The following is a 27,588-nucleotide window of genomic DNA, read 5'->3' on the forward strand; positions in this document are numbered from 1 at the left end:
TCTTTTCTTTGAATGCCTCTTTTTTCTCCTGTAAACTCTATGTTGATGCCTTTGCCCAAAAAGCTCTACTTTTGTCTCATCTGACCAGAGAACATTCTTCCAAAATGTTTTAGTTTTTTTCTGGTAAGTTTTGGCAAACTCCAGCCTGGCTTTTTTATGTCTCGGGGTAAGAAGTGGGGTGTTCCTGAGTCTCCTACCATACAGTCCCTTTTCATTCAGACGCCGACGGATAGTACGGGTTGACACTGGTGTACCCTCAGACTGCAGGGCAGCTTGAACTTGTTTGGATGTTAGTCCAGGTTCTTTATCCAACATCCGCACAATCTTGCATTGAAATCTCTTGTCAATTTTTCTTTTCCATCCACATCTAGGGAGGTTAGCCACAGTGCCATGGGCTTTAAACTTCTTGATGACACTGCGCACGGTAGACACAGGAACATTCAGGTCTTTGGAGATGGACTTGTAGCCTTGAGATTGCTCATGCTTCCTCACAATTTGGTTTCTCAAGTCCTCAGTGTCAGGATCCTGACAGCGCCGGAGTACAGCCCTCACTGAGCAGGGACTCACCAGTGCTGTAGGGGTCCCGGGGACAGTAACAGCTGGAAAGTACAGACACACAGGACCTGAACGCTGAAGTATTAGCAAGCAGGCATGGGACCTACGGTCATGTGACCACAAGGGGGTGGGGCTTAGCATCCTGCTTGCTAAGATGGAAGAACACTCAGATTCGAGCGAACGAGGTACAGGAGGGACAAGCAGATGGGAGGTCAGATGAAGCCAAAGGTCATACACAAGAGGGTGGTGCGGTACAAAAGGGATCAGCAGAGAGCAGTCGAGTCACAAGCAGAGGGTCATACATGAGAGGACGGTGCGGTACAAAAGGGTCAGGCAGAACTCGTAACAGGGACAGAACCAGATCACAACCAAACAAGCAACAAGTTATCAGGCACAAGGCAAACGTATACAAGAGGTCACTTAACTCAGCCAAGGGCAGGAGTATAACTAACACCGGACCCAGGTCCAGTGAGCATTAAATAGCCGCCCTCTGCCAGAGAGAGGCAGAAACAATTAACCCCCTGTCTGACCAGGACGGGCCAAAGCGAAACCCCGTCCTGGATCATGACAGTACCCCTCTCTCAATGGGGGGCCACCGGGCCCCCAGGTTTCTCAGGATACTTGGCATGAAAGGCCCAGACCAACCGATCCGCATGAACCGATCGAGCAGGAACCTACCGTGTTCGTCTGGACCGTAGCCTTTCCAATGTACCAGATATTGAAGGGCATGACGGACCAACCTGGAGTCGACAATTCGTTCCATCTCATACTCGGACTGCCCGTCTACCAAAACCGGTGGCGGGGAAGCTGATGGTCCCTCCCCACCGGACCTCACAGGTTTCAAAAGGGCCCTATGGAAAACATTTGGGATCCGCAGAGATGGCGGGAGACGCAACCGAACAGCCACCGGGTTAACTGCTTTGGTAATTTCATAGGGACCTATAAACTTGGGTCCAAGCTTCGCGGAAGGGACCTTGAGCCTTATATTCTTGGTGGATAACCATACCTTATCCCCAACCTGAAACACTGGTCCCGCGGATCGTTTTTTGTCTGCAAAAAATTTAAATTTATCCTGAGCCTTAGTAATGTTACTCTGGACCTCCCGCCATACCGCCTCCAACCGCTGGATCATCTCATCTACCCCAGGATACCCAGAATTCAAACGGGAAAATTCTCCAAAATGTGGATGAAACCCATAGTTGCAGAAAAAGGGAGATGTACCCATAGACTGCTTAATGCGGTTGTTAAATGCAAACTCAGCCAACGGTAACACAGAACACCAATCATCCTGTTGGGCTGAGGTCAAGCAACGCAGAATTTGCTCCAGAGACTGATTGGTCCGCTCGGTCTGCCTATTAGACTCTGGATGATAAGCTGATGAAAAGGACAGACCAATACCCAAACTCTTACAAGAAGCCCTCCAAAATCTGGAAACAAATTGCACTCCTCTATCACACAACATTCAAGGATACCCCATGCAAACGCACCACATGCTCAACAAACAATCTGGACAATGTTTCCGCATTAGGTAGATCTGCCAAAGGTACAAAATGTGCCTGCTTAATAAACCTGTCCACCACAACGCAAACGACGGTATTACCCTTGGAGGGGGGAAGGTTGGTGATGAAATCCATGGACAAATGGGTCCATGGTCTCTCAGGAATTGGCAGTGGTACCAATTCCCCGGCCGGCCGGTTATGGGGGGGTTTTCGCACGGGCACAAACATCACATGCAGACACATATTCCCCAACATCAGAGGCTAAAGAAGACCACCAGAATACTCTAGCAAAGTCCTTTTGGGTAGCCGAGATCCTTGGATGTCCACCCAGAACTGAGCCATGGAACTCTCAGAGGACCTTGAGACGAACTGAGCTGGCACGAAAAGTTTATCCACCGGCTTAGCCGGAGGTGCAAGAGACTGGGCTTCCCGAATCTCCCATTCCAACATGTTAGAAACACCTGCCACCACCACCCCAGGCTGAAGAATGGAGGATGGAGGTTCCGGGGGGGACACCGGATCTAGACTGCGTCACAAGGCATCCGCTCTGACATTTTTGGACCATGGCCGAAAAGTGATCGAGAAGTTGAATCAGGAAAAAAAAAGTGACCATCTAGCCTGCCTGGAAGTCAACCTTTTAGCTGACTCAATGTATGCTAAGTTTTTGTGGTCCGTAATTACGGTTATAGGATAGACAGCCCCCTCCAAAAAATGCCTCCATTCTTCAAAGGCCAACTTTACGGCCAGAAGTTCTCGATTCCCAACATCGTAGTTTCTCTCCGCGGGAGAGAATTTCTTCGAGAAAAAGGCGCAAGGTCTCAAATTGGTCAAAGTGCGGGTCCCTGGGACAATACCACCCCCACCTGTGGGGCGTCTACCTCGACAATAAATGGTTCAGACGGGTCCGGTTGAATAAGAACCGGGGCAGACATGAAACATTTTTTCAAAAGCTGAAACGCCGCTACCGCTGCGGCTGACCAGTTCTTGATATTAGCCCCCTTTTGAGTCATGTCTGTGAGGGGTTTAACCACCTGTGAGAACCCCCTTTTAAATTTGCGATAATAATTGGTGAACCCTAGGAAATGCTGCAGAGCCTTCAAATCACAAGGTTGAACCCACTCAACAATGGCCTGCACCTTATTAGGATCCATGCGATACCCTTCTGGAGACACAATGAACCCCAGAAATGACAGTTCTTGAATACAAAATAGACATTTTTCAAGTTTAGCAAAGAGACAGTTCTCCAGGAGCCTTTGGAGAACTGCCCGAACATGACCAATGTCAGCCTGTTTATCAGGAGAGTAGATCAGTATGTCATCCAAATATACCACCATAAAACATCCAATAAAATCAGAGAACACGTAGTTTATGAAATTTTGGAAGACTGCTGGTGCATTGGTCAGACCGAAAGGCATGACCAAATTTTCAAACAACCCTTCAGTAGTGAGAAAAGCAGTTTTCCACTCATCTCCGTACCGGACTCTGATAAGGTTATACGCTCCCCGTAGATCTAGTTTCGAAAACCACTTAGCTCCAGACAATTGGTTGCGTAAATCAGGAATAAGTGGAAGGGGATACGTATTCCTCACAGTTATTTTATTTAACTCACGAAAATCGAGGCATGGGCGCAAACCACCGTTTTTTTCTTTACAAAAAAGAACCCCGCTGCCACGGGAGAAACAGAAGGACGAATGTGTCCCTTACGGAGACTCTCGGAAATATATTCCTTCATTGCAGCCCGTTCTGGACCTGAAAGGTTATACAAGCGGGCTTTGGGCAATTTAGCACCTGGAACCAGGTCAATGGCACAATCAAATTGTTAGGGACGGCGGAACGCACCAAATATAAATAATAGGAGGTGCGTTCGCCGCCTGGGGTCCACCGTGCGGTAGGTGACTAGACCTCTGCTGGACAATGGCAGATGCACCAGAAGGTGAAGTAGTGCACACGAGTTAACGTCACCCGAACGCTAGGAGCTGCTCTGTTCAGACACAGAGTCACTGGGCATACATAAATGTAACGACGCTAGCCCTGTTAACGTCACAGGAGCCGGCGTGTGGCATGGCAGCCGCGAACACCAATAGCTGCTGTTAATGCAGTGTAGCGGCAACTATAGCCGCAAGCGTCGGCGCCGAGAACCAGGCACCGTCGGACGCTAGTGTAGGCGTGGAAAGCACAATGGCGTGTAGCTTGCCACAATCTGGAGCTGACTAACCCAACACACAGTCACCATTCGTAGTATCCAAGGGAAGGGGTTTCATAATAAGTCAGACACCAGTCCATGCATCCATCACCATACACACACAGCATAATATGCTACACTAGCGCATGGCCGAGCCGCCATGCGGGCTTTTTATAGCCATGCGCTTCTGGGACCTTCCAGTACCCTGGAAAGGACCAATCAGATCCGACACAGGACCTGAACATGTGACCCCTGCTCTCCAGTGAGAGGTCACCTTGCAGGCATGCCCAGTAGCACTTCATGAGGACTTAGCCTCTGGAGCGGTTCCCTGCAGAGCAGGTTGCGCTACCATTGCTGCACCAGAGGTGACAGCAACATCCAGGCTGTCAGAGTGAGTCTGAGCAGCACACCTGGCTCGCTGTGATTGCTGAGCAGCACCCGGAGCGGTCGGAGGAGAATGGGAGACCGCAGGATGTCTGGCTCTGGATTCCTGCTGTGCAGCGTCAGGAATCTGACACCTAACATTACCCCCCCTCTTATGGCCCCCTCCCTGCCGCGATTAGGAGCGGTGCGTGGATGTTCTCCACTGGCTCCCAGGTCCGAGCCTTGGGCCCATGACCCTTCCAGTCCACTAAATAAAATTTTTTGCCATGGACAAACCTGCGCCCAACGATGGCATTAACCTCAAACTCGTCAGACAAGTCTGATGACCCGGCCGATGACTCAGAAAACAGGGCCATGTGAACTGGTTTGAGGAGGGACACATGAAACACGTCCGAAATGGAGGAAGATCCAGGCGGTAGACCACCGAGCTAATTCGCTCGAGGACCTTGAAAGGTCCAATATATTGGGGGCGAACTTAGGGGACTCGACCCGTAGTTTGATATTTCGGGTGGAGAGCCACACCATGTCGCTAGGGGAGAAGCTAGGAGCGGGTCGCCGATGCGTGTCGGCGGACGCCCTCATCCTTTCCTTAGACGCACGGATAGCATCCTGATTGCGTTCCCAAATGTCCCGGGCCTCCACTGCCCAGTCTGCCACCCTGGAGTCAGTGGAGGACACTGGCATCGGAACAGGGACGCGTGGAGGTTGGCCGTAGTTTAAGAGGAAGGGCGTCTGACCGGTGGAATCAGCCACCGCATTGTTTAGGGCAAATTCAACCCAAGGTAGCAAGGATGCCCATTCATCCTGCCTGGCAGAGACAAAATGTCGCAGGTAGGTAACCAAGGTCTGATTGGCTCTCTCGACCAAGCTGTTCGTCTCGGGATGGTAGGCGGAGGACAGATTTAGCTCAATGCTGAGTAGGCTGCAGAGCTCCCTCCAGAACCGAGACGCAAACTGGGTACCACGGCCACTCAAGATTTTGTCCGGCATGCCATGTAAACGGAACACGTGCTTTATGAACAAAGTGGCAAGACCACGGGCGGAAGGCAGCCGTGCGAGAGGCACCAGATGCACCATTTTGGAAAAATGGTCGGTGACCACCCAGATGACGGTACTGCCACCAGACTTGGGCAAGCCAACTATGAAATCCATGCCAACCATCTCCCACGGTCTATCCGCCACTGGCAGGGGATACAACAACCCCGCCGGCCTCTGCCTAGAGGGTCTGTTCCGAGCACATGAGATGCATGCTTGCACGTATTCCTTAACATCTCGAGCCATATGTGGCCACCAGTATGACCTAGCCAGGAGTTCAGTGGTCGGTTTATTGCCAAAATGGCCACCTACCCTGGAGGCGTGTGCCCAGGCGAGAACCTCCAGCCGTAGCTGAAGAGGCACCAAGGTCTTGCCTGGTGGCACTGACTCGAGAGCGACTGGAGCCACGGTCGTAAATCTCTCCAGTGAGAGAATTAACCGAGGCTCAGCCTCTCCTTCTTCCGCTGAGACCACCGAGCGTGAGAGAGCATCCGCACAGACGTTCTTTTCCCCTGATAGGTAGTGCAGGGTGAAGCGGAAGCGAGAAAAGAAGAGCGACCACCTAGTCTGACGTGAGTTCAGGCGTTGGGCCGTCTGCAAGTAGACCAAATTTTTATGATCCGTATATACCTGGAAGGGAAAGCGAGCCCCCTCCAGGAGATGTCTTCATTCTGAAAAGGCCAACTTCATGGCCAGCAGCTCCCTGTCACCGATGGAGTAATTCTTCTCCGCCGGTGAGAAGGTCTTTGAGAAGAAGAAGCATGGATGCTTCCGACCTTGAGCATCCTTCTGGAAAAGGACTGCTCCTGCACCGACGGAAGAGGCATCTACCTCCAGAATAAACGGTTTATTCACATCGGGATGATGTAAAATGGGAGCGCCAGCAAAATTAGATTTTATAGCCGAGAAGGCCTTGGAGACCTGTTCAGGCCAAGCATTGGGGTTAGCTCCTTTCTTGGTGAGAGCAACCAAAGGAGCCACCAGTGTGGAAAAATGTGGTATAAACTGGTGGTAGTAATTCACGAACCCCAAAAAGCGCTGCACCGCTTTAAGTGAATGAGGTTCCTGTCAGTCCATTACCGCTTGTAGTTTGGCAGGATCCATGGCCAGCCCCTGGGCCGAGATGATATAGCCCAGGAATGGCAAGGACTCCTGCTCAAACTGACACTTCTCCAGCTTGGCAAAGAGGGAATTTGCCCGCAGACGGTCAAAGACCCTGCAGACGTCCCTCCGGTGGGTAGTCAAATCTGGCGAAAAGATGAGTATATCATCCTGATATACCACCACCGATGTAGAAAGCATGTCGCGGAAGACGTCGTTGACAAAATCTTGGAAGACAGCTGGCGCATTACAAAGGCCAAAAGGCATAACCAGATATTCGTAATGGCCATCCCTGGTATTAAAAGCTGTCTTCCATTCGTCTCCTTCGCGAATGCGGATCAGGTTGTATGCCCCTCGCAGATCCAACTTAGTAAAGATCCGGGCCCCTCGCAACCTGTCAAACAACTCAGAGATCAACGGTAGAGGGTATTTGTTTTTAACCGTGATCGCATTGAGACCTCTGTAGTCAATGCAGGGATGTAACTCTCCGCTCTTCTTCTGAATGAACAAGAACCCTGCACCAGCCGGTGACACTGACTTTCTGATAAAGCCTCTAGCCAGGTTCTCCCGGATATATTGTGACATAGCTTCTGTCTCAGGGAGAGATAGTGGATACACACAGCCTCTAGGAGGTTCTGTGCCTGGCATGAGATCTATCGGGCAGTCGTAAGGACGGTGCGGCGGGAGCGTCTCTGCAGATTTTTTGGAGAAGACATCTGCATATTGGTGTATTGGTGGTAGGGTTTAAGGGTTTAGGTAGCACAGAGAGATCTGCAGGCACTTCAGTGGAAGCCACCTGAAGACTGCCCCTCAGACATCTCCCCTCGCAGTCCTTGCTCCAGGCCAGTATCTTCCCTGTCGCCCACTCGATATGAGGAGAGTGGCACCGAAGCCAGGGAACCCCAAGCAGCACCTGATCGATGCCGTCTGGCAGGATTAGCAGGGACAGAGTCTCATAATGAGAGGGTGAGATAGTGAGCCCTAGTGGAGCTGTCTGATGGGTCACCTGAGAGTGTAACGGTGCTCCGTTAACCACCCTGATGGTCAGAGGCTGAGGTAATAGTACCAGGGGAATGGCGTGTTTCTGGGCGAAGGTAGAAGACATAAAGTTCCCCTCAGCCCCAGAGTCCACGGTAACCTCTGTCTCCCAGGTGGAGGCCCCACTGTCTAGGGTACCCCGGAATACCGGTTTGGGTGAGAAGGGTTTCATATTGGACTGCCCACCACCTACGGCCACAGGACGTGGGCATTTTTTCGCCCGCAGAGGACACGTGCTAGCCGGGTGACCAAATTATCGGCACTGATAGCAACGCATAGAGCTTCGCATCGGACCTGGCTTAGGGCCGGTGCAAGACACCTCCATAGGTTCGAAGGGTGAAAGCTCCTGTGTGGGGTATGTTAGTGGCTCAGTGAATGTGGGAGCCAATTTAACCCTGCGTCTAGATTGTGCTCATTCCAGCCCGCGCTCCATAAACCGGAGGTCAATGCGGGTGGCGACGGCAATTAATTCCTCCAGACATGTGGGAACCTCTCTGGTATCTAGAGCGTCTTTGACGTGCTCAGCTAACCCTCTCCAAAACACCGGGACCAATGCTTTGTCCGGCCACGCTAATTCGGAAGCCAGTGTCCGGAACCGGACGGCATAATGGCTAACCGAGAGCGACCCTTGTGTTAGAGAGAGTAATTGGATAGAGGTGTCATGCGTGATCCGTGGTCCCAGAAAGACCTGCTTCAGGGCCGCGAGGAACTGTGCAGCACCCTGAATCACGGGATCATCACGTTCCCACAATGGCATGGCCCACTGTAATGCTCTGCCAGACAAAAGTGACACAATAAACCCCACCTTAGCCCTCTCTGTAGGAAACCGTGCAGCCAGTAACTCGAGCTGAATTGAGCACTGACTGACGAATCCCCTACAGGTGGCGCTGTCAACCGCAAATTTGTTGGAAAGCGGGAGGCGAGAAAGTGTCGGCATGGGCAAAAGAGCGGGCACACGTAAGACAGCCTCGGCAACTGTCTGGACAGCAGCTAGCGCGGCATTCGCAGCTGAGTTGGCGCTCTCAATAGCCGCCAATCTGCTCTCCAGGTGCCGAATATAGCGCTGCAACTGCTGCACGTCTGCTATTGCCAGCCAAACCCTGGCGCTAGTGTAATGTTAGGGACGGCAGAACACACCAAATACAAATAATAGGAGGTGCGCTCGCCGCCCGGGGTCCACCGTGCGGTAGGTGACTAGACCGCTGCTGCACAGTGGCAGATGCACCAGAAGGTTAAGTAGTGCGCACAGGTTAATGTCACCCGAACGCTAGGAGCGGCTCTGTTCAGACACAGAGTCGCTGGGCATACATAAATGTAACGACGCTAGCCCTGTTAACGTCACAGGAGCCGGCGTGTGGCGTCGCAGCCGCGAACACCAATAGCTGCTGTTAATGCAGTGTAGCGGCAACTATAGCCGCAAGCGTCGGCGCCGAGAACCAGGCACCGACGGACGCTAGTGTAGGTGTGGAAAGCACAGTGGCGTGTAGCTTGTCACAATCTGGAGCTGACTAACCCAACAAACAGTCACCATTCGTAGTATCCAAGGGAAGGGGTTTCATAATAAGTCAGACACCAGTCCATGCATCCATCACCATACACACACAGCATAATATGCTACAGTAGCGCATGGCCGAGCCGCCATGTGGGCTTTTTATAGCCATGCGCTTCCGGGACCTTCCAGGACCCTGGAAAGGACCAATCAGATCCGACACAGGACCTGAACATGTGACCCCTGCTCTCCAGTGAGAGGTCACCTTGCGGGCATGCCCAGTAGCACTTCATGAGGACTTAGCCTCTGGAGCAGTTCCCTACAGAGCAGGTTGCGCTACCATTGCTGCACCAGAGGTGGCAGCAACATCCAGGCTGTCATAGTGAGTCTGAGCAGCACCCGGAGCGGTCGGAGGAAAATGGGAGACCGCAGGATGTCTGGCTCTGGATTCCCGCTGTGCAGCGTCAGGAATCCGACGCCTAACACAAATGGGCGGTGTGGCGGTAAAACCTTGGCCTCTTTTTCGGAGAAAACGTCCGTATAGTCTTTAAGGCACTCCGGAATACCTTCCAGACCCTCGGACGACACAGACACAGTAACAAGACATTTCCCAGAACAATAGGGACCCCATTTAACAATGTCCCACGATTCCCAATTAATCACCGGATTATGCACTTGTAACCAGGGGAACCCCAACACCAGTCCCGCAGGCAGGTTGTCCATAACAAAACATGAAATATGTTCCTGGTGCAAGGAACTTACTTTAAGGAGAAGTACGAAACATAACGTCATTTTTAACCAGTGGTGTTTTGTCAATGGCAACAATGTGAATAGGAGTCTCCAACCTAACTGTCCCTAACTTACACCTGGATACCAAGTCAAAGTCAATAAAGTTTAATGACGATCCGCAATCCACGAAGGCAGAAGTGAATGTGGAGACACTCCCACAACAAAGTTCCACTTGCAACAACATTTTTGAAAATGCAGAAAAGGGTACCTGAGAGCCTGGGTGATCTCCACGACAATCACCCGGGCTCAGTCGCTTGTTGGTCAGAGGACAGGAGGGGCAATCCTTTTTCCAATGTCCAGAATCGCCACAGAAAAAACAGCATTTTCCCATGAGTTGTTGTCTTCTTTCTTTATTTTTGAGGTCGATGGTCTCCAATGTAGGACTGGCTCCCCTTCCTTGGGAGAATAACGGTGTCTCAATCTGCATCACTCCCCTCGCCTGTAGCCTGCGATCCATTCGGATGGCCTGTGTCATGGCCTCCTCCAGGGAATCAGGCAGAGGGTGGAGAGACAAGGCATCTTTCAGATGTTCAGACAGGCCTCTACGGAAAAAACCACGGAGGGCGGCATCATTCCAGCAGACCTCAGCAGCCCAGAGTCTGAACTCTGAACAAAACCACTCGGCTGAGTGTTTTCCCTGGCACACACTCATCACCATGTCCTCAGCCATACATATTCGATCAGGCTCATCATAAATATGCCCCAGGGCCTCAAAAAATGCATCCACAGTCATACGCTCAGGGGCCGTGGTCAGAAGGGAGAAAGCCCAAGCCTGTGGAGCCCCCCTTAACAGAGATATAATGACGCCCACTCTCTGGCTTTCACTCCCAGACGAGTGTGGTCTCAAAGAAAAAAAAGCTTACATCCCTCCTTGAAAACTCTGAATTCCTTTTTATCTCCAGAAAAGGTATCTGGTAACTTAACTGGAGACTCTGGGGAAATTAATGTAACATCCCAAGCCCCCGATGAAAAAACCCCCTGCACAGTGTCAGCGATCAGCTGCTGAGACTGAGCCAGGACTCGTTGTTCTCCAAGGAGTTTCTGAGACATCAGATTTAGGTGCTTAACCTGCTCAGAAAGAGTGTGCATAGGATCCATCACATACACAGGTGAATGGGAGCAGAGAGAAAAAAAAATGGTAACGGTCAGTTATAATGTCAGGATCCTGACAGCACCGGCGTACAGCCCTCGCTGAGCAGGGACTCACCAGTGCTGTAGGGGTCCCGGGGACAGTAACAGCTGGAAAGTACAGACGCACAGGACCTAGACGCTGAAGTATTAGCAAGCAGGCACGGGACCTATGGTCATGTGACCACAAGGGGGTGGGGCTTAGCGTCCTGCTTGCTAAGATGGAAGAACACTTAGAGTCGGGCAAACCAGAGATCATACACTATACGGGCGAACGAGGTACAGGAGGGGCAAGCAGATGGGAGGTCAGACGAAGCCAAAGGTCATACACAAAAGGGCGGTGCAGTACAAAAGGGACGAGCAGAGAGCAGTCGAGTCACAAGCAGAGGGTCATACACGAGAGGATGGTGCGGTACAAAAGGGTGAGGCAGAACTCGTAACAGGGACAGAACCAGATCACAACCAAACAAGCAACAAGTTATCAGGCACAAGGCACACGTATACAAGAGGTCACTTAACTCAGCCGAGGGCAGAAGTATAACTGACACCGGACCCAGGTCCAGTGAGCATTAAATAGCCGCCCTCTGCCAGAGAGAGGCAGAAACAATTAACCCCCTGTCTGACCAGGATGGGCCAAAGCGAAACCCCATCCTGGATCATGACACTCAGAGAGTTCTTTGGTCTTCTTTCTTTTCTCCATGCTCAATGTGGTACACACAAGGACACAGGACAGAGGTTGAGTCAACTTTAATCCATGTCAACTGGCTGCAAGTGTGATTTAGTTATTGCCAACACCTGTTAGGTGCCACAGGTAAGTTACAGGTGCTGTTAATTACACCAATTAGAGAAGCATCACATGATTTTTCGAACAGTGCCAATACTTTTGTCCACCCTCTTTTTTATGTTTGGTGTGGAATTATATCCAATTCGGCTTTAGGACAATTCTTTTTGTGTTTTTCATTTAAGACAAATTAAATGAAGATAATAATACCAAAGAATTTGTGTTTGCAATCATTTTCAGGAAGAAACTGAGTATTATCTGACAGAACTGCAGGGGTGTCAATACTTTTGGCCACAACTGTAGCATCTGACATCCATTTGCAATTCGATTTTAACATTAGCTTTTGCATAGAGTAACTCTTTGTCATTTAGACATAGTTTTCTATCAAAATATTCTTTTATACATAGATAAATAGATAGGTTGAGATATGAAATCATTGCTTTGCGTGTGCAGCTTACTGTTCATGTAGTACATGTATTTAAATAATAAATAAATTAATTGAAAAAATGGCGTGGAGTCTCCCAAAATTTTTATAACCAGCTGAAGGTAAGCTGACAGCTGGGGGGCAGATCTTTATAGCCTAGTAAGGGAATAATAAACATGGAGCTTTCCAGGCTATTAATGTCAGATCACAGCTGTATACTTAGACTTTACTGGCTAATAAATTGGGAGATCCCCAAAAAATGATGTAGGCCCCTAAAATTAATAACCAGCAAAGACTAGGCAGATAATTGTGGGCTGATGCTAATAGACTAGGAAGGGGCAATTGATATTGGCTCCCTCCTAGACTAAAAACATCAGCTCTGAGGCACCCCACAAATAGTGCATCCATAAGATGTGTCAATTTTGGTGCTTAGCCTTCACTCTTCTTACTTGCCCTAGTATGGTGACAAGTGAGGTAATTGTTTTGGAGTTGGTGTCAGCTTTGTATTGGCAGTTAACATCAAGCCCAGGTGTTATTAATGGACAGGCATCTATAAGATGCCCTATTACTAACCCCATAGTAAAATTATAAAAATAACTAAATGTGTATTTCCTGAAGGAAGTAAAGATAGTGCTTTGAAATGGTGCCTCGGCTGCCCCTTTAAGAGAGACTTGCCTGTTGCCCCTGCAAGACTTTCAACTCAGAATCCGTTTTAACTGTGGGTGCCTCTCAGGGGTCACTTTGGCCTATGGGGCCCCTCAGGGTCTCATTTGGTGGGTGGGGCCCCTCAGGGTCTGATTTGGTGGGCTGGGCCCATAAGGGTCTGATTTGGTGGGCGGGGTCCCTCAGGGTCTGATTTGGTGGGTGGAGTCCCTCAGGGTCTAATTTGGTGGGTGGGGCCCATCAGGGTCCGGTTTTGTGGCTGGGACCCCTCAGAGTCTGATTTTGTGGCCGGGGCCCCTCAGGGTCTGATTTGGTGGCCGGGGCCCCTCAGGGTCTGATCTGGTGGGCGAGGCCCCTCAGGGTCCGATTTGGTGGGCGGGGCCACTCTGGGACCGATTTGGTGGGTGGGCCCCTCAGGGTCCGATTTGGTGGGCTGGGCCACTCTGGGTCCGATTTGGTGGGTGGGGCCCCTCTGGGTCCGATTTGGTGGGCGGGGCCCCTCAGGGTCCGATTTGGTGGGCGGGGCCTTCAGGATCCGATTTGTGGGCGGGGCCACTCTGGGATCGATTTGGTGGGCGGGGCTCCTCAGGGGCCGATTTGGTGGGCGGGGCCCCTCAGGGTCCGATTTGGTCGGCGGGCCACTCTGGGTCCGATTTGGTGGGTGGGGACACTCTGGGTCCGATTTGGAGGCAAGGGTGGCTCAGCCTCCGATTTATGGGCCAGGGTCGATCAGCCTCCGATTTGGAGGCCTCGGTGGCTTAGCCTCCGATTTGGAGGCCTGGGTCAATCTGCCTCCGATTTGGCACGCCGGCCCTTTAAGACTCATTTCGGTGCGCCGGCCCTTTTAGAATCACTTTGGCGCATCGGCCCTTTAAGAGCCAGTTTGGCTCACTGGGCTTCTAAATCCACTTTGGCGCACATTCTCTCTCAGGGGCATGCGTCATGTGATAAAGCTAGATTTGCATTCGTGCTGTGGGTTTCGCTTTAAAAGCTGAAATTATCTGGCAGAAACTGTGTCCTGCTGTGGTCATGTGAAGTTCGTAGGCGTTGGCATAGTAACTGGGTCTGCCTGCGCATATCAATGAGCTTAACTGCCATTTGAATCGCCTCAGGGCATGTTTTCTCTGTGGCAACATTTTCCCATTGAAATGCATTGAGACAGTGCATTCCAATGACGGGAAAAAAAATTTTCAAATGCAAATTGCGCAAAAACTACAAATCCGATCGACCCGAAAAATACTTAGCACACCACTCATAGATGCTGGCTTTGAAACGACACCTCAACGGAGTCTGTGCATGTAGCGGTTCGGGCTGCATTAATTGCGGAAATCAACTGAATAATAATAAGAACTAGATGTGTATTTCCTGAAGGAAGTACAGATAGTGGTTTGAAATGGTGCCCGGGCTGCCCCTTTAAGAGAGACTTGCCTTCTGCCCCTGCAAGACTTTCAACTCAGGATCCGTTTTAAGTGTGGGTGCCTCTCAGGGGCCACTTTGGCCTCAGGGTCTGATTTGGTGGGTGGGGCCCCTCAGGATCCGATTTTGTGGGTGGGGCCCCTTATGGTCCGATTTTGTGGGTGGGGCCCCTCAGGGTCCGATTTTGTGGCCGGGGCCCCTCAGGGTCCGATTTTGCGGGTGGGGCCCCTCAGGGTCCGATTTTGTGGGTGGGACCCCTCAGGGTCCAATTTGCTGGTGGGGCCCTTCAGGGTCCGATTTTGTGGCCGGGCCCACTCAGGGTCCGATTTTGTGGGTGGGGCCCCTTAGGGTCTGATTTTGTCGGTGGAGCCCCCTGGGTCCATTTTGGTGGGCGGGGACACTCTGGGTCCGATTTAGTGGGCGGTACCCCTCATGGTCCGATTTGGTGGGCGGGGCCCCTCTGGGTCCGATTTGGTGGGTGGGGCCCTTCAGGGTCCGATTTGGTGGGCGGGGTCACTCTGGGTCCGATTTGGTGGGTGGGGCCCCTCTGGGTCCGATTTGGTGGGCGGGGCCACTCTGGGTCCGATTTGGTGGGCGGGGTCACTCTGGGTCCGATTTGGTGGGCGGGGCTCCTCAGGGTCCGATTTGGTGGGCGGGGCTCCTCAGAGTCTGATTTGGTGGATGGGGCCCTTCAGGGTCCGATTTGGTGGGCGGGGCCACTCGGAGTCTGATTTGGTGGGCGGGGCCCCTCAGGATCCAATTTGGTGGGCTGTGCCACTCTGGGTCTGATTTTTTTAGCGGGGCCACACTGGGTCCGATTTGGAGGCCAGGGTGGCTCAGCCTCCAATTTGGAGGCCGGGGTGGCTCAGCCTCCGATTTGGAGCCTGGGGTCACTCAGCTTTCGATTTGGCGCGCCGGCCCTTTAAGCCTCATTTCGGTGCGCCGGCCCTTTAAGAATCACTTTGGCACGTCGGCCCTTTAAGAGCCAGGGTGGCTCACTGGGCTTCTAAATCCACTTTGGCGCACATTCTCTCTCAGGGGCATGCGTCATGTGATGAGGCTAGATTTGCATTTGTGCTGTGGGTTTCGCTTTAAGAGCTGATATTATGTGGCAGAAGCTCTGTCCTCGGGGCGTCATGTGACGTTCGTAGGAGTTGGCATAGTAACTGGGTGTGCCTGCGCATATCAATGAGCTCAACTGCCATTTCAATCGCCTCAGGGCACGTTTTGCCATTTCCCATTGAAAAGCATTGGAGACAGTGCATTCCAATGACGGGAAAAAAAAATTTCAAACGCAAATTGCGCAAAAACTACAAATCCGATCGACACGAAAAATACTTAGCACACCTCTCATGGACGCTGGCTTCGAAACGACACCTCAACGGAGTCTGTGCGTGTAGCGGTTCGGGCCGCATTAATTGCGGAAATCAACTGGAAAATAAGAAGAAGAAGAAGAAGAAGTTAGCAGCGTTCGGATTACAATATAGTGGTTTTTTCAAACCACTATAACAAGTTAGCAGCGTTTGGATTACAACATACTGCTTTTTTCAAAAGCACTATAACAAAGCCTGAATAAAGTCCTTTATTTCAAATAAAAACCACCCTCTTTTATCCATTTATTTAAAAGATACAAAAGGAAAGTTAAACTAGCAGGTGTGACGAGAAGATAATCCATCAATGCCCAAGTCCCCTGTAAAAGAAAAAATAATAAAATACCATATTCCTCACCTGTCCGATGAGAAGATAATCCATTTGTCCTGCAACAAGTCTAGCTCTGCTCCATCTAAATGCCATGCTGAATATTGGCAGCTTTGCGAGCTCTCACCTCACTGACATAACCGCTTGCGGCATGAGAACATCATTGAGGTGAATGGAGTTCATCGATTATGGATTTCACTCACTAACCTTATTCACATCACGACAAGATACTGATGCTGTGCTTTCACGCAGTGCTGAATACCAGACTGAATGCTCGCATCATGCCAACATTCAGCATGGCATCTAGATGTAGACAAGCCAAACTCGTCATGGAACAAATTATCTTCTCATCGGACAGGTGAGGAATATGCCGTTTTATTTTTTCGTCTTTTACAGGGAACATGGGAACCAATGGATTTTCTTCTTGTCAGACAGGGGAGCATAAATTTACTTCTTTGTTTTAATTATTTTAGATAAATGGGTAAAAGGTGAGAAGTGTTAATTTCTAATAAAGGACTTTATTCAAGCAGTGTGGTTTTTTTACAATTTTACCAGGGGTTTAGTAACAAGGGTGTCTTTAAAAAGCCTGTCCATTACTAACCCATAGACTTGATGTTAGGTGCCAATGCAAAGCTGATGTCAACCCAACAACTATTATGCCACTTGCCACAGCACTAGAGAAAGTGGGAAGAGTGGAAGCTAAGTGCCAGAATTGGCGCATCTTATTGTTGCATCATTTCTGGGGTGGCTGAGAGCTAATAATGTTAGTTTGGGAGGTGGTCAATATCCATAGCCCTTTCCTAGCCTATTAATATCAACCTGCAGCTGTCTGAATAGCCTTTGCTTGTTATGGGGGCCCCACGTCATTTTTTTGTGGGAGTGCTTCATTTTAATAATCAGTAAGGCTAAGTATACAGCTGTGAGCTCATAATAATAGCCTGGTTAGCACCATATTTATTACCCCTTCCCAGGCTATAAACATCAGCACCCCAAGCTGTCGACTTTTCCTCAGCTGGTTGTTAAAATTTTGGGGAACCTCACTCTAATGTTTTCTTAAGTTATTGAATTATTAGCTAAATATATGACCATAAACTACACACGCACTGCACTAATTACAGTATATATGTCACTGGCATCTTTCTATCAATGTTTTCTATGTTTTTCAATGTGAATTTATTGAACTCGACTGATGAAATGTTGGGTTTTCTAGGAGATGCGAGCGTTCAAATCGGACAATGCGCGTTTTTTACTCGCATCTTTCACTGCCGAGTCTCGTCCGATATAAGCAGCCAATCGCAGCAGGCTGCAATGTTTTTTACAGTCAGATCTGAGGTGAGAAAAAAAATTACAGGTGAGCAGGGAATCATTGAATATCATGTCGCAGTGCAATTCAATTTTTTGTCTGATTTCACTATTTTGTTTTTCACGCAGATGAGTATGAGCCCTAAGGTTCCATTTCTTCTCCATTCCATATGACTTATTTCCTAAACATGTTTGCTTGTTCTTTTGTAGTTCAGTTTTTGTTAGATTTTTATACAGTAGTAGTCAAATAATTGGACTTTGAGCTTTGATTGAGTTATTAATCAGCTTAGAAGATCATTCAGTAGAGAAGAGGCAAAGGCTGCAGGTGAGCTTGGTAGTATAGTACGTGCAAGCTATGAAACTGTTTTTGAATTAAAATGTATTCCAAAAAAATATTGTTAGCTCCAAATACATGCAATTAAATGAATAAATAATTTATAAGATCTTCTTTGACTTTGAACACACAATGGACTTTAGAAAGTTTGAGATGCAGTCAGCCTAGCCTTTAACCCTAAATCAATCCATATGTGCGCATCCTGAAAATATTTTTCTTCTCAATGAAACAGATTGAAAACAAAGAAAAAGGGTTTGTCAATTCTTTGAAGCATACGACTGTAAGATATTTCTAAGTCGTTTATTATTTAGCAGTATCAGAAAGTTTGGATTTATTTTATTAACACTATTTCAAATATCTTGCAAAAAAATGTTCTTAAATTCCCCGGAAGACAGTTTCTTATTACAACAAAAATGATATTTGGCTCATCTTAACCCCTTCTTGACCTTGGGATTTTCCATTTTCATTTTTTATCACTCTCTTCTTCCCAAAGCCATAACTTTTTTATTTTTCTGTCAATATGGCCTTGTGAGGGCTTGCTTTTTGCGAGACAAGTTGTACTTTTGATTTCACAATTGTTTTTTATTTTTTTTCACAATGTTCATTCAATGCTAAAACTGATCTGCAATTATTATTCTTCCAAGTCATTACGAGCTCACAGATACCAAACATGTATAGGCTATTTATTTATGTGGTGAAAAAAAAATCGTAAGTTTGTAAAAAAAAAAAGGTGCCATTTTCCAAGACCTGTAGCATCTACATTTTTCAGGATCTAGGGCTCGGTGAGGGCTTATTTTTTGTGTGCCGAGCTGACATTTTTTATTGATACTATTTTTGGGTAAATATGATGCTTTGATCATGTGTTATTGCATTTTATTGCAATGTTGTTGTGACCAAAAAAACTGTAATTCTGGCATTTTCATTTTTTTCTCATTATGCTGTTTACCGATCAGATTAATTATGTTTATATTTTGACATATCAGGTGTTTCTGAATGCAGTGATGCTAAATATGTCTGTTTTCAATTTTTTTCTATTGTTTTATTTTGAATGGGGCAAAATCATAAAAAGGGGGTAATATGAATTTTTTTATATTTTTAAAAACATTTTTTCTCTTTTTAAATTACTTCAATAGTCTCCTTTAAGAGACTTGAAGCGGCGATCATCTGATTGCTTGTGCTTCACATAGCAGGGCTTTAGGGGATACACGACATATGACTTACCTACTGTATAGATCTTAGGACCTGAAGGGGTCAAAATCCTGATGAATATCTTACAGTATGGTATCCAACCTACAAACACTTGTAATTTTGTAGCATCTTTAGCACAAAGGCACACATTTAAACTCCTAATAGTCTGATTAATTTGTGCCTTGCTGTGCTCAAAAAGGCACAATTCATGTTAGAGTTGGTTTTGTGTAAGAAAAAAATGCAAGAGAAATATTCAAAGAGCTTTTTAGTGCACAATTACATTTGTCTGATCTGATATATACAAAAAGCAGGATTTATGTTAAGACCTTTAAATAAATCATTGAAATAAGGCTAAGTGCACACGTGGATTTTCCTCTTGCGGATATTTCCACGCAGATTTGAAGAAATCCGCAGGTCAAATGACCTGCATTTTTCCTGTGGATTTCTTCCTGTTTTTGCGCAGTTTTCTTGCGGTTTTTGTGCGGTTTTCCACTGCGGTTTTCCCCCTGTGGATTTGGAGAATGGAGCAGGTGGAAAACCGCACAAAAGAAGTGACATGCTGCATTTTTTGTACCGCACAAAAGCCACGCGGAAAAAACCACAGCATCTGCACAGCATTTTTTTTTAAATTGATTTACATTGTACTGTAAATTACTTTGCGGATCCGCAGCGTTTCTGAGCGGTAAAATCCGCTGTGGATCCGCAGGAAAAATGTATCGTGTGCCCATGGCCTAAAGATGACATTAAGGCCATGTGCACACAATGCATTTTTCCTGCAGATCCGCAGCGGATTTTACTGCGCAGAAACACTGCGGATCCGCAAAATGATTTATAGTACAATGTAAATCAATTTAAAAAAACGCTGTGCAGACGCTGCATTTTTTTCCGCGCAGTTTTTGAGCGGTACAAAAAATGCAGCATGTCACTTCTTTTGTGCGGTTTTCCACCTGCTCCATTCTCCAAATCCGCAGGGGGGAAACCGCAGTGGAAACCGCACAAAAACAGCATGAAAACCGCACAAAACAGGAAGAAATCCACAGGAAAAATGCAGGTCGTTTGACCTGCGGATTTCTTCAAATCTGCGCGGAAAAATCCGCAGGAGGAAAATCCACGTGTGCACTTAACCTTAACGAGTTCACATGGCAGAGTAGTTAGTGTTCAGCAAGTAGGAAAAGCTGGACATTGAGGACTGACTCTAATTAATATTCACGAGCAAGTATTTTCATTAAAATGCACAGGTGAAATTCAGAAGTATAGAACAAAATTAAATAAATGATTACAAATGCCCTTTTCATATCTAATTTACATTGTGCAAATTAGGACTTCTCCACAAAAGGAGAAATCTGGTCTCTCCAATGTCATCGATATGTGTTTAGCAGTCTGAACTTTCATTAGTCTGTCCACACAATAATTTCAGGTAAAATTTAATTTGTGCAAATATTTTGACCACTTAATGACCATCTATGCCGTCAAGGTCCTGAGATCATAAGAAATTGCTTATCTAGAGAAGAAACTGCACACCGGAGTGATCCGGTTGCTAAATGTCAGGTCCCAGCCACTAAGAGTCAATTGGTGACCAAGGAGGACAACCTATTTTGTCTCAACAGTTCGACCACCAGTAATCAGGAAATTATTTACTACTCATGGATAGGGTATCAATTGCAAAGTTGAGAATACCATTTTAATAATTTCAATACCTGACAAATTTTCATAGCCATATTAAGGATTTTTTGTGGCATGAGTTGTAGGTTTTTTAGAGGTTACAAATATTTTTGAACTTTGTAGGAAAAAAATATTTGGGTTGCCATTTTCTGAGACCTGTAGCTTTTTCATTTTTCCATCAACAGATCTGTGTGTGAGCTTTTTTTTTTCTTGTCTTTTGCGCACTAAGCTTTAGTATTGCTAATATCATTTTTAGATTTATATTTTATTGCATTTTTTGAGGACTGGTGTCTCAATTAAACATTTACAGACATTAAATATGTTTATTTTTAAAACATAAAATTAGTTATTTATTTTTGAAAGAAAACCTTTTCTTTTTTCAAACTATTCTTTTACTTTTTACAATTTTTTATTTTTACTTTAATTTTTAGTCTTTGTAGTGGACTTGAAAAGCGATTGCTTCTTCACTCATGCTATATACTATAGTACTATAGCATTGCAGTATATAATGAAAATGATGTTCTCCTCTGATGTTCTCCAGCCTCAGGTTGACCTTCATAGGAAGACAAAGATGGCAGGCCTATGGGCCTTCAGTTGCCCTGCTAAGCCATCGCATCTACTAGAAGACACAAGAACATTATATGGGCTCTTTACAGTCCAATAATGCATAATTTCATTTTTGCAGGTGGGAATGGGCCACCTTAGCTATTGGACCCCTTTGTCTGCCCCTGATCGCATTGCAGGGAGATAAATGCCATTTATATGCCACCGTCAGTGATTGACAATGGCATCTAAATCATTAAGCAGCAGTAATTGGAATTAGTTTTGGTCGCTGATACACAGAGATGGTGGCTGTATAATATAGTCTGCCCTTGCCTAGTATGGAGAGTGCTCAGCTCCTGAGCCTGTGCCTCACTCCCCACATGGAACTTGGAGGGAAAAAGGAAATTACATGGACATTGGCATCTAAATGATTGAACAGCAGTGATCGGAGTTAGCTCTGGTCACTGCTGTTATTGGCAGATCCCCTTTGGATAACACAACTGGCATCTGCCAGTTATGATTTATAGCCCACTTCAAATACCTGAATCAGACATAGAAAATACTATTATGTCTTATGATGGGAAGGGATTGAAAGACAACACATGGATTCAGGTTCGGGACACCTGTTAGTTATGATACAAAGTGAAAGAGAAAATGTAATAAAAACTCAAAAAATATGTAATAATTACAACAATAATTTTGTCAAGGTATGCTTTATTACAGCATGAAAACTTTTTACAGATAGCTAGAGAGATAGATAGCTAGATAATCAGAATTATTTAAAAAATGACCAGATTTTTATTTTTGTGTTGGGCAAAACTTAGCAGTTTCAGATAAAATGAGTAAATGAGTGCATAAACATGAATTGATAATGGAGTGCTGTGACCACAATTGTGAAACCCAAGAACTAAATGGACATTTTCTTTCCAATATTGCTTCTCAAGTGACGGCACAGTTTCTACTCTTGGCTCACTTGATTTTCTTTATTCTTGCCTTCAAAAGACAATACTTATTGAGGTTTTTACTCTTGGCAGCTCCCATATTGTATTATTTTCTGGGACTGCCTTTGCTTGTTAAAATGTGCCCAGTGTATTAAAATGAAATTGTCACCACTGTTTGATGCAGCATAACACTGTTTGACACCAAGCGCCTGCAGCTACAGAAAGCAGATCTTCATTCCACTTAGACTTTTAGAGACAATAGTCTCCAAAGACGAGCCTGAGACAGTCACTTAGTGTACTCTCTACAAAGTCAAATTGAAAAATAGTCGCATTTGTGGAGGACACATATCAGTGCATTACTTGCAGATCAACACAAGTGAAAAGTAGAAATAGAGCTGCATGTTCATGGTAAAGTATGTTCAATCTTCTTTTGATTTGCGTTGTTATAAACTGTAATGGCATCCCGTCTTCAAGCTTCTGTTAGGGCTTTAACAGCGTTTGTACTTAGCAGCATAACGATTTTTTATTAGATATGAGAGGAAGCTATGAGCGCTATGTATTTATGGGAGAAATGTATTATTATAGAAACTCATTTTCTTTTGCAGAATGGAATCTACAGAAAAATGTGAAGTGGTAATTCAACATTTCAATGGAAAATATTTAAAAACACCACCAGGTGTACCAGGTGGGTGAGAAACATGATAAAGAAAAATACCGTACATGTAAGGATAATGCCTTACGACTTACATAACTACTATTTGTGCCCAATGTCATGTTTCTGAGATCAGTGGGCTGATTTCCTTTCGATCAGAGGGTAACAGTATCTTTATGGAAATCTTTGTATTTAATGCTTCTATATTTTGATACCTGACTCTAAAAGTCTTTGTTATACAAGTGAGGATCCTATTCTATAACATTTTATGAATGCTGTCGCAACAGAGATAAAGGGATTTTTAAAAAAAAATCAATGCAAGGCAAATTATCTGCCAATTTCGGATACAGGGAACCTTTTTAATATTATTGTCAACTTATGAATAAAGTGAATTATATTGAAGTAATTTGTATTACTATGCTGATTATGAGCTGTAAATGAAATTATGCGACTCCTTGCCAAAATTTGGAAAACACCCCCCCACCTTGGTCACAAATGTAAGATGCTCTAATTATCAGCTTGCCCCTTTACTGTTCATGTCTTCATCCTCCAGTTAATCTCCATTTTTACTTTGCACACAATCTCCCTGGTGTTTCAACACTTTTAGCATAGAAAGTTTGACCATTCAGCTACCGGACCCAATAGCAGATGCGATGACTGCTAGAAATGCTTGGTTAGGTTATATATTTTTCATTTTTGAAACATAACAGAGTAGGACTATATTCCCATTTAGATGAGCAGATAATCATTAACAGGTTTTTATTAGAACGCTCATTTACCTACTATCAGCTTGAGGAAAAATGCTGGCAATCACCCGATGAATGAAAAAAATGCTCGCTTATTGATTAATTGGATTGTTCATTCCTGCATCAAAATAGTTGTTAACAACAGCACATCATCCTGCATAATGAAGGGTTGTGCGGCTGATTACGATGTTATTCTATGTGAGTACAAATGATTGTTCTCTGCATATAAAATACTGATTGGCCTTTATTAACAGGCCAGTGATCTAACACAAATTGGCTTGTATTTAGTCAGTTGCAGTTATTTAATGCCAGAGGTAGGTTCAACTAAATGGGTCCTAATACACCTAGTACATAATCGTTATTCCTCTATATTTTCAAAATAAATGTGATCATTTATGTGATTTCTTAGCACCCGATTGCTTTAAAATGTAGTGGTCAATTAGGGTAACTGCAATTACACTACCATCTGTGGATGTGCAGTAAAAGATGCTTGTGACTTGACTGCTGTAAACCCACCCCTGAGGAGCCTGTCCTTCAACACCATCCTGCATGAAATGTGTGTGCTTTTTATACCAATGTTGTTCAGCTTTGAGCATGGAGAAAAATTCAGTGTTTAAACTGCAGATGACAGTGTCATGATTTAAAAAACAGGTTGTTCAATTATTTCCCCTTCATTTTGATACTTTCATGCGTAAGTAGTTACCTCAGAAGTCATCGATTATCATAGAATTCATGTAAATGAGTGGAGACTATATATATTTGCCATGATCCATGCTGGATCAGGACTGATAAAAAGCACAGGTAACTTTTTTTCTTAAGCTGTGCTTAAGTTTGGTTTTTGCCCCCCGTGGCCATTAGGATTGTTGCACTGTGGTGTCGTTTGTTCTAAGTTTGCCCCGGTGGTGGTGAGCGTCATTGCACTCTTGTTTCTTTAGTTAAGTGCACATGATTATAATACAGGTGTGATTGCTCTGGCTCTGCTATAAATGAGTCACAGGTGTTGCAATCAGTATTGGTGATAGTGTTCATTTCAATCATCCTTGGTGGAGGAAGGAGCTGGACAGCGTTCCTTGCAGCAGTGTCTTAGCCCTGGTGTGGAAGAAGTCATAGGGGATTTCCATGTAGCTCTGACAGAGCTTGGTGGCAGCGATTCAGGAAGAGAGCTGCATTCTGGTGGTGGACTCTGCTGCCAGGAGCAAGTGCAACAGAGTAAAGCTAAGTGGTGCTTCCCTGTTTGTTTTTCCTTAGTGTGTATTAGTACAGCGGTTGGGCCAGTGCCTGCGCCACCCAGCTCGCTAGCAAGGGATAGGTGTAGGGTGTGCTAGGGCAACACAGGTTCCTGATCAGTGCCCGGTGCGGAACCGGCATAGGGAACGTTAGAAGCGTTAGGGACACTGACTCAAGGGAATGCAGGAGGTCTCCATGTCCCCTTTCCCTATCGCAGGGCCCACCGTTGTAACTGTTTTCCCTTCACCTTGTCTTGTTGTTTTAGTTACCGGTCTGCGGGCCGTGTCACACAGGACAGTATCACGTGCCGCATCTTGTTGTTTTAGTTACCGGCCTGAGGGTCACGTCACACAAGACGGGTCATCGTGAAATTATCACCAACCCATAACTTTTTTTTTCTGCTGAGCCATGGACCCAGTTCAGACCTTTGCCCAAATGCTGCAGACCCTTACTGATTAGATTAGGGGGCTGCGCGGTGAGTTGGTGCAGCAACTGCAGCAGTAGGTGGGCTTCAGGGGCTTGGTTCAGAGACAGGCTCAGCCAGAACCCAAGATATCCCTCCCTGACAAATTTTCTGGAGGGAGAGATCAATTCTTGGTGTTTCAACAAGCCTGTAAATTGTATTTCAGGCTGCGCCCTCGTTCATCAGGGAGTGAAGAGCAACGGGTTGGAATCATTATGTCCCTTCTTAAAGGGGATCCCCAATCCTGGGCCTTCTCCCTACCGGACGATTTTCCATCATTGGTGTCCGTGGAAGAGTTTTTTGCAGCTTTGGCGCTTGTGTATGGGGATCCTGATGGCACCGCCCTGGCAGAATCTCGACTCCGTAGGTGTAAACAGGGAGCCCGGGTTGCTGAGGAGTACTGCTCAGAGTTTAGGAGATGGGCCACTAACACTCAGTGGAATGACCTTGCACTTAGGAGTCAATTTGTGCAGGGTTTGTCCCCAAAGTTGCAGGATACTCTGGTGCAGTATGCCGCCCCCAGGTCCCTGGAGGCCGCCATGTCCCTTGCCATCCGGGTGGATAGATGCCTTAGGGAAAGACATATACAAAAAGTGCCCCTGATGCCCTAGCTAGGGAAGAGGACCCACTAGTGTGGATGGAGGAACCCAGACAGCCTGGTGTTGCGGATACAAAAAAGGGGGTGTCTGCGGCTCGTCATGGTGGGGGGTATGCTTTTCCTGTGGGAAGCCTGGCCATTTTATGAGAGCCTGCCCAGTTCATGCCAAGTCTCCTGACGAACCCATGCAAGTAGGATGAGCTAGTTTGTATTTGGAGCTGCCTACGGTTCGGGGAGTGATGTCGGCATGTTTGTACTGTGGGCAGGCTGGTCATGTCCTGAAGACTTGCCCATTGTGTGCCAAATTATCTGTGCCATCTGAGAAGCTGCATTCCCCTGGTTGCTTGGAGGGAGGCGACCAGCGAGTATACATTTCCTCCATTTTTCCCTCCCAAGGTACCATGTCAGCAGAGGTCTTTGCTGGCGGGGTACCGGAGGTGATACCGGTGCTTGTGGACAGCGGAGCAGGAGCCAGACTTGTAGATGCTCGCTTTGTCCTGACTCATGGTCTGAGGTGTAGTACACTAGCCCAACCTATTAGCGTCCAGGCCATAAACTCTATTCCACTAAGCCAGGGGAGCTTGACCCAAATCATAGAGAATATCCATCTGCGTATAAGACATCATGAGGAGTCCTTGTCATGCTATGTCTTCGATGGAATGCCAGTACATTTCGTTTTAGGCCTCCCTTGGCTGAAAAGACACAACCCGGTAATAGATTGGCGGGCAAGGGAAGTGGTCAGCTGGGGGCACTCGTGTGAGGGCTGCTGTCTAGGAAGTACTGTCTCTGCCGTCTCTCTTCAACAGACTCCTTCCTCTCCGGTGAGAGCAGCAGTTGTGCTGCAGGAGAGTAGGGGCAAGTCTCAACCATCGCCATTGGCCAACCCTGGGAGACGCAGACCTCGTGGTGGAAGGGGTTGGAGGGTGGTGTACTCCTTGGTGAAGTACGGGGGTGTGAGTGTGGTGACACAGGAGGATGCCTCTGTTGTCAATCCCAGAAAGAGTTCTCCAAATTGTGACAAATGAACTAGTGGCAATAAACGGTCAGGTCCGGACCTGTGTGTGAACAAGTGTGTATGGGTGGCCACCAAAAAACATCCAGTGGAAGTGTGTTGTGGAATGTTACCAGCTCATACCAAACATACACATACACTACTCGTTCCCCAGGTCATCGCTTCAGAGATGTGTGGTGCCTCCAGAACATACATTGCCAATACCAGCGGGCTCGTTTGTCATCAACCTGATGTGCAGGTAGTTGCTGGGGTGAACTCTGGGTCTGGGCGTCCCCGCTGTAGGTGGTTCCCTGATGAGGAGCGGTCTTGAGGGTCCAGAGGTCCCTCATTAAGGGGAGGGTACTGTCATGATCCATGCTGGATCAGGACTAATAAAAAGCGCAGGTAATCTTTTTTTTCTTAAGCTGTGCTTAAGTTTGGTTTTTGCCCCCGGTGGCCATTAGGATTATTGCACTGTGGTGTCGTTTGTTCTAAGTTTGCCCCCGGTGATGGTGAGCGTAATTGCACTCTTGTTTCTTTAGTTAAGTGCACATGATTGTAATACAGGTGTGATTGCTCTGGCTCTGCTATAAATGAGTCACAGGTGTTGCAATCAGTGTTGGTGATAGTGTTCATTTCAACCATCCTTGGTGGAGGAAGGAGCTGGAGAGCATTCCTTGCAGCACTGTCTTAGCCCTGGTGTGGAATTTGTCATAGGGGATTTCCTTGTAGCTCTGACAGAGCTTGGTGGCAGCAAAT

At 46.8% G+C, this 27,588-nt stretch overlaps 1 protein-coding gene across 2 annotated transcripts in view; it reads left to right on the forward strand.

Moving 5' to 3' along the window:
* Positions 1-27,588, forward strand: part of RBMS3 (RNA binding motif single stranded interacting protein 3) — a 1,042,190-nt gene that overhangs the window by 795,036 nt on the left and 219,566 nt on the right. For both annotated transcript variants that reach the window (XM_073568606.1, XM_073568614.1), the window contains exon 6: positions 22,758-22,837. In XM_073568606.1, the coding sequence (XP_073424707.1) occupies positions 22,758-22,837 (80 nt within the window). The remainder of the gene's footprint in view (positions 1-22,757; positions 22,838-27,588) is intronic.

The sequence above is a fragment of the Dendrobates tinctorius genome, unplaced genomic scaffold (genome assembly GCF_039654945.1).
Source record: "Dendrobates tinctorius isolate UK_male_01 unplaced genomic scaffold, ASM3965494v1 ptg000005l, whole genome shotgun sequence".
NCBI classification, from domain to species: domain Eukaryota; kingdom Metazoa; phylum Chordata; class Amphibia; order Anura; family Dendrobatidae; genus Dendrobates; species Dendrobates tinctorius.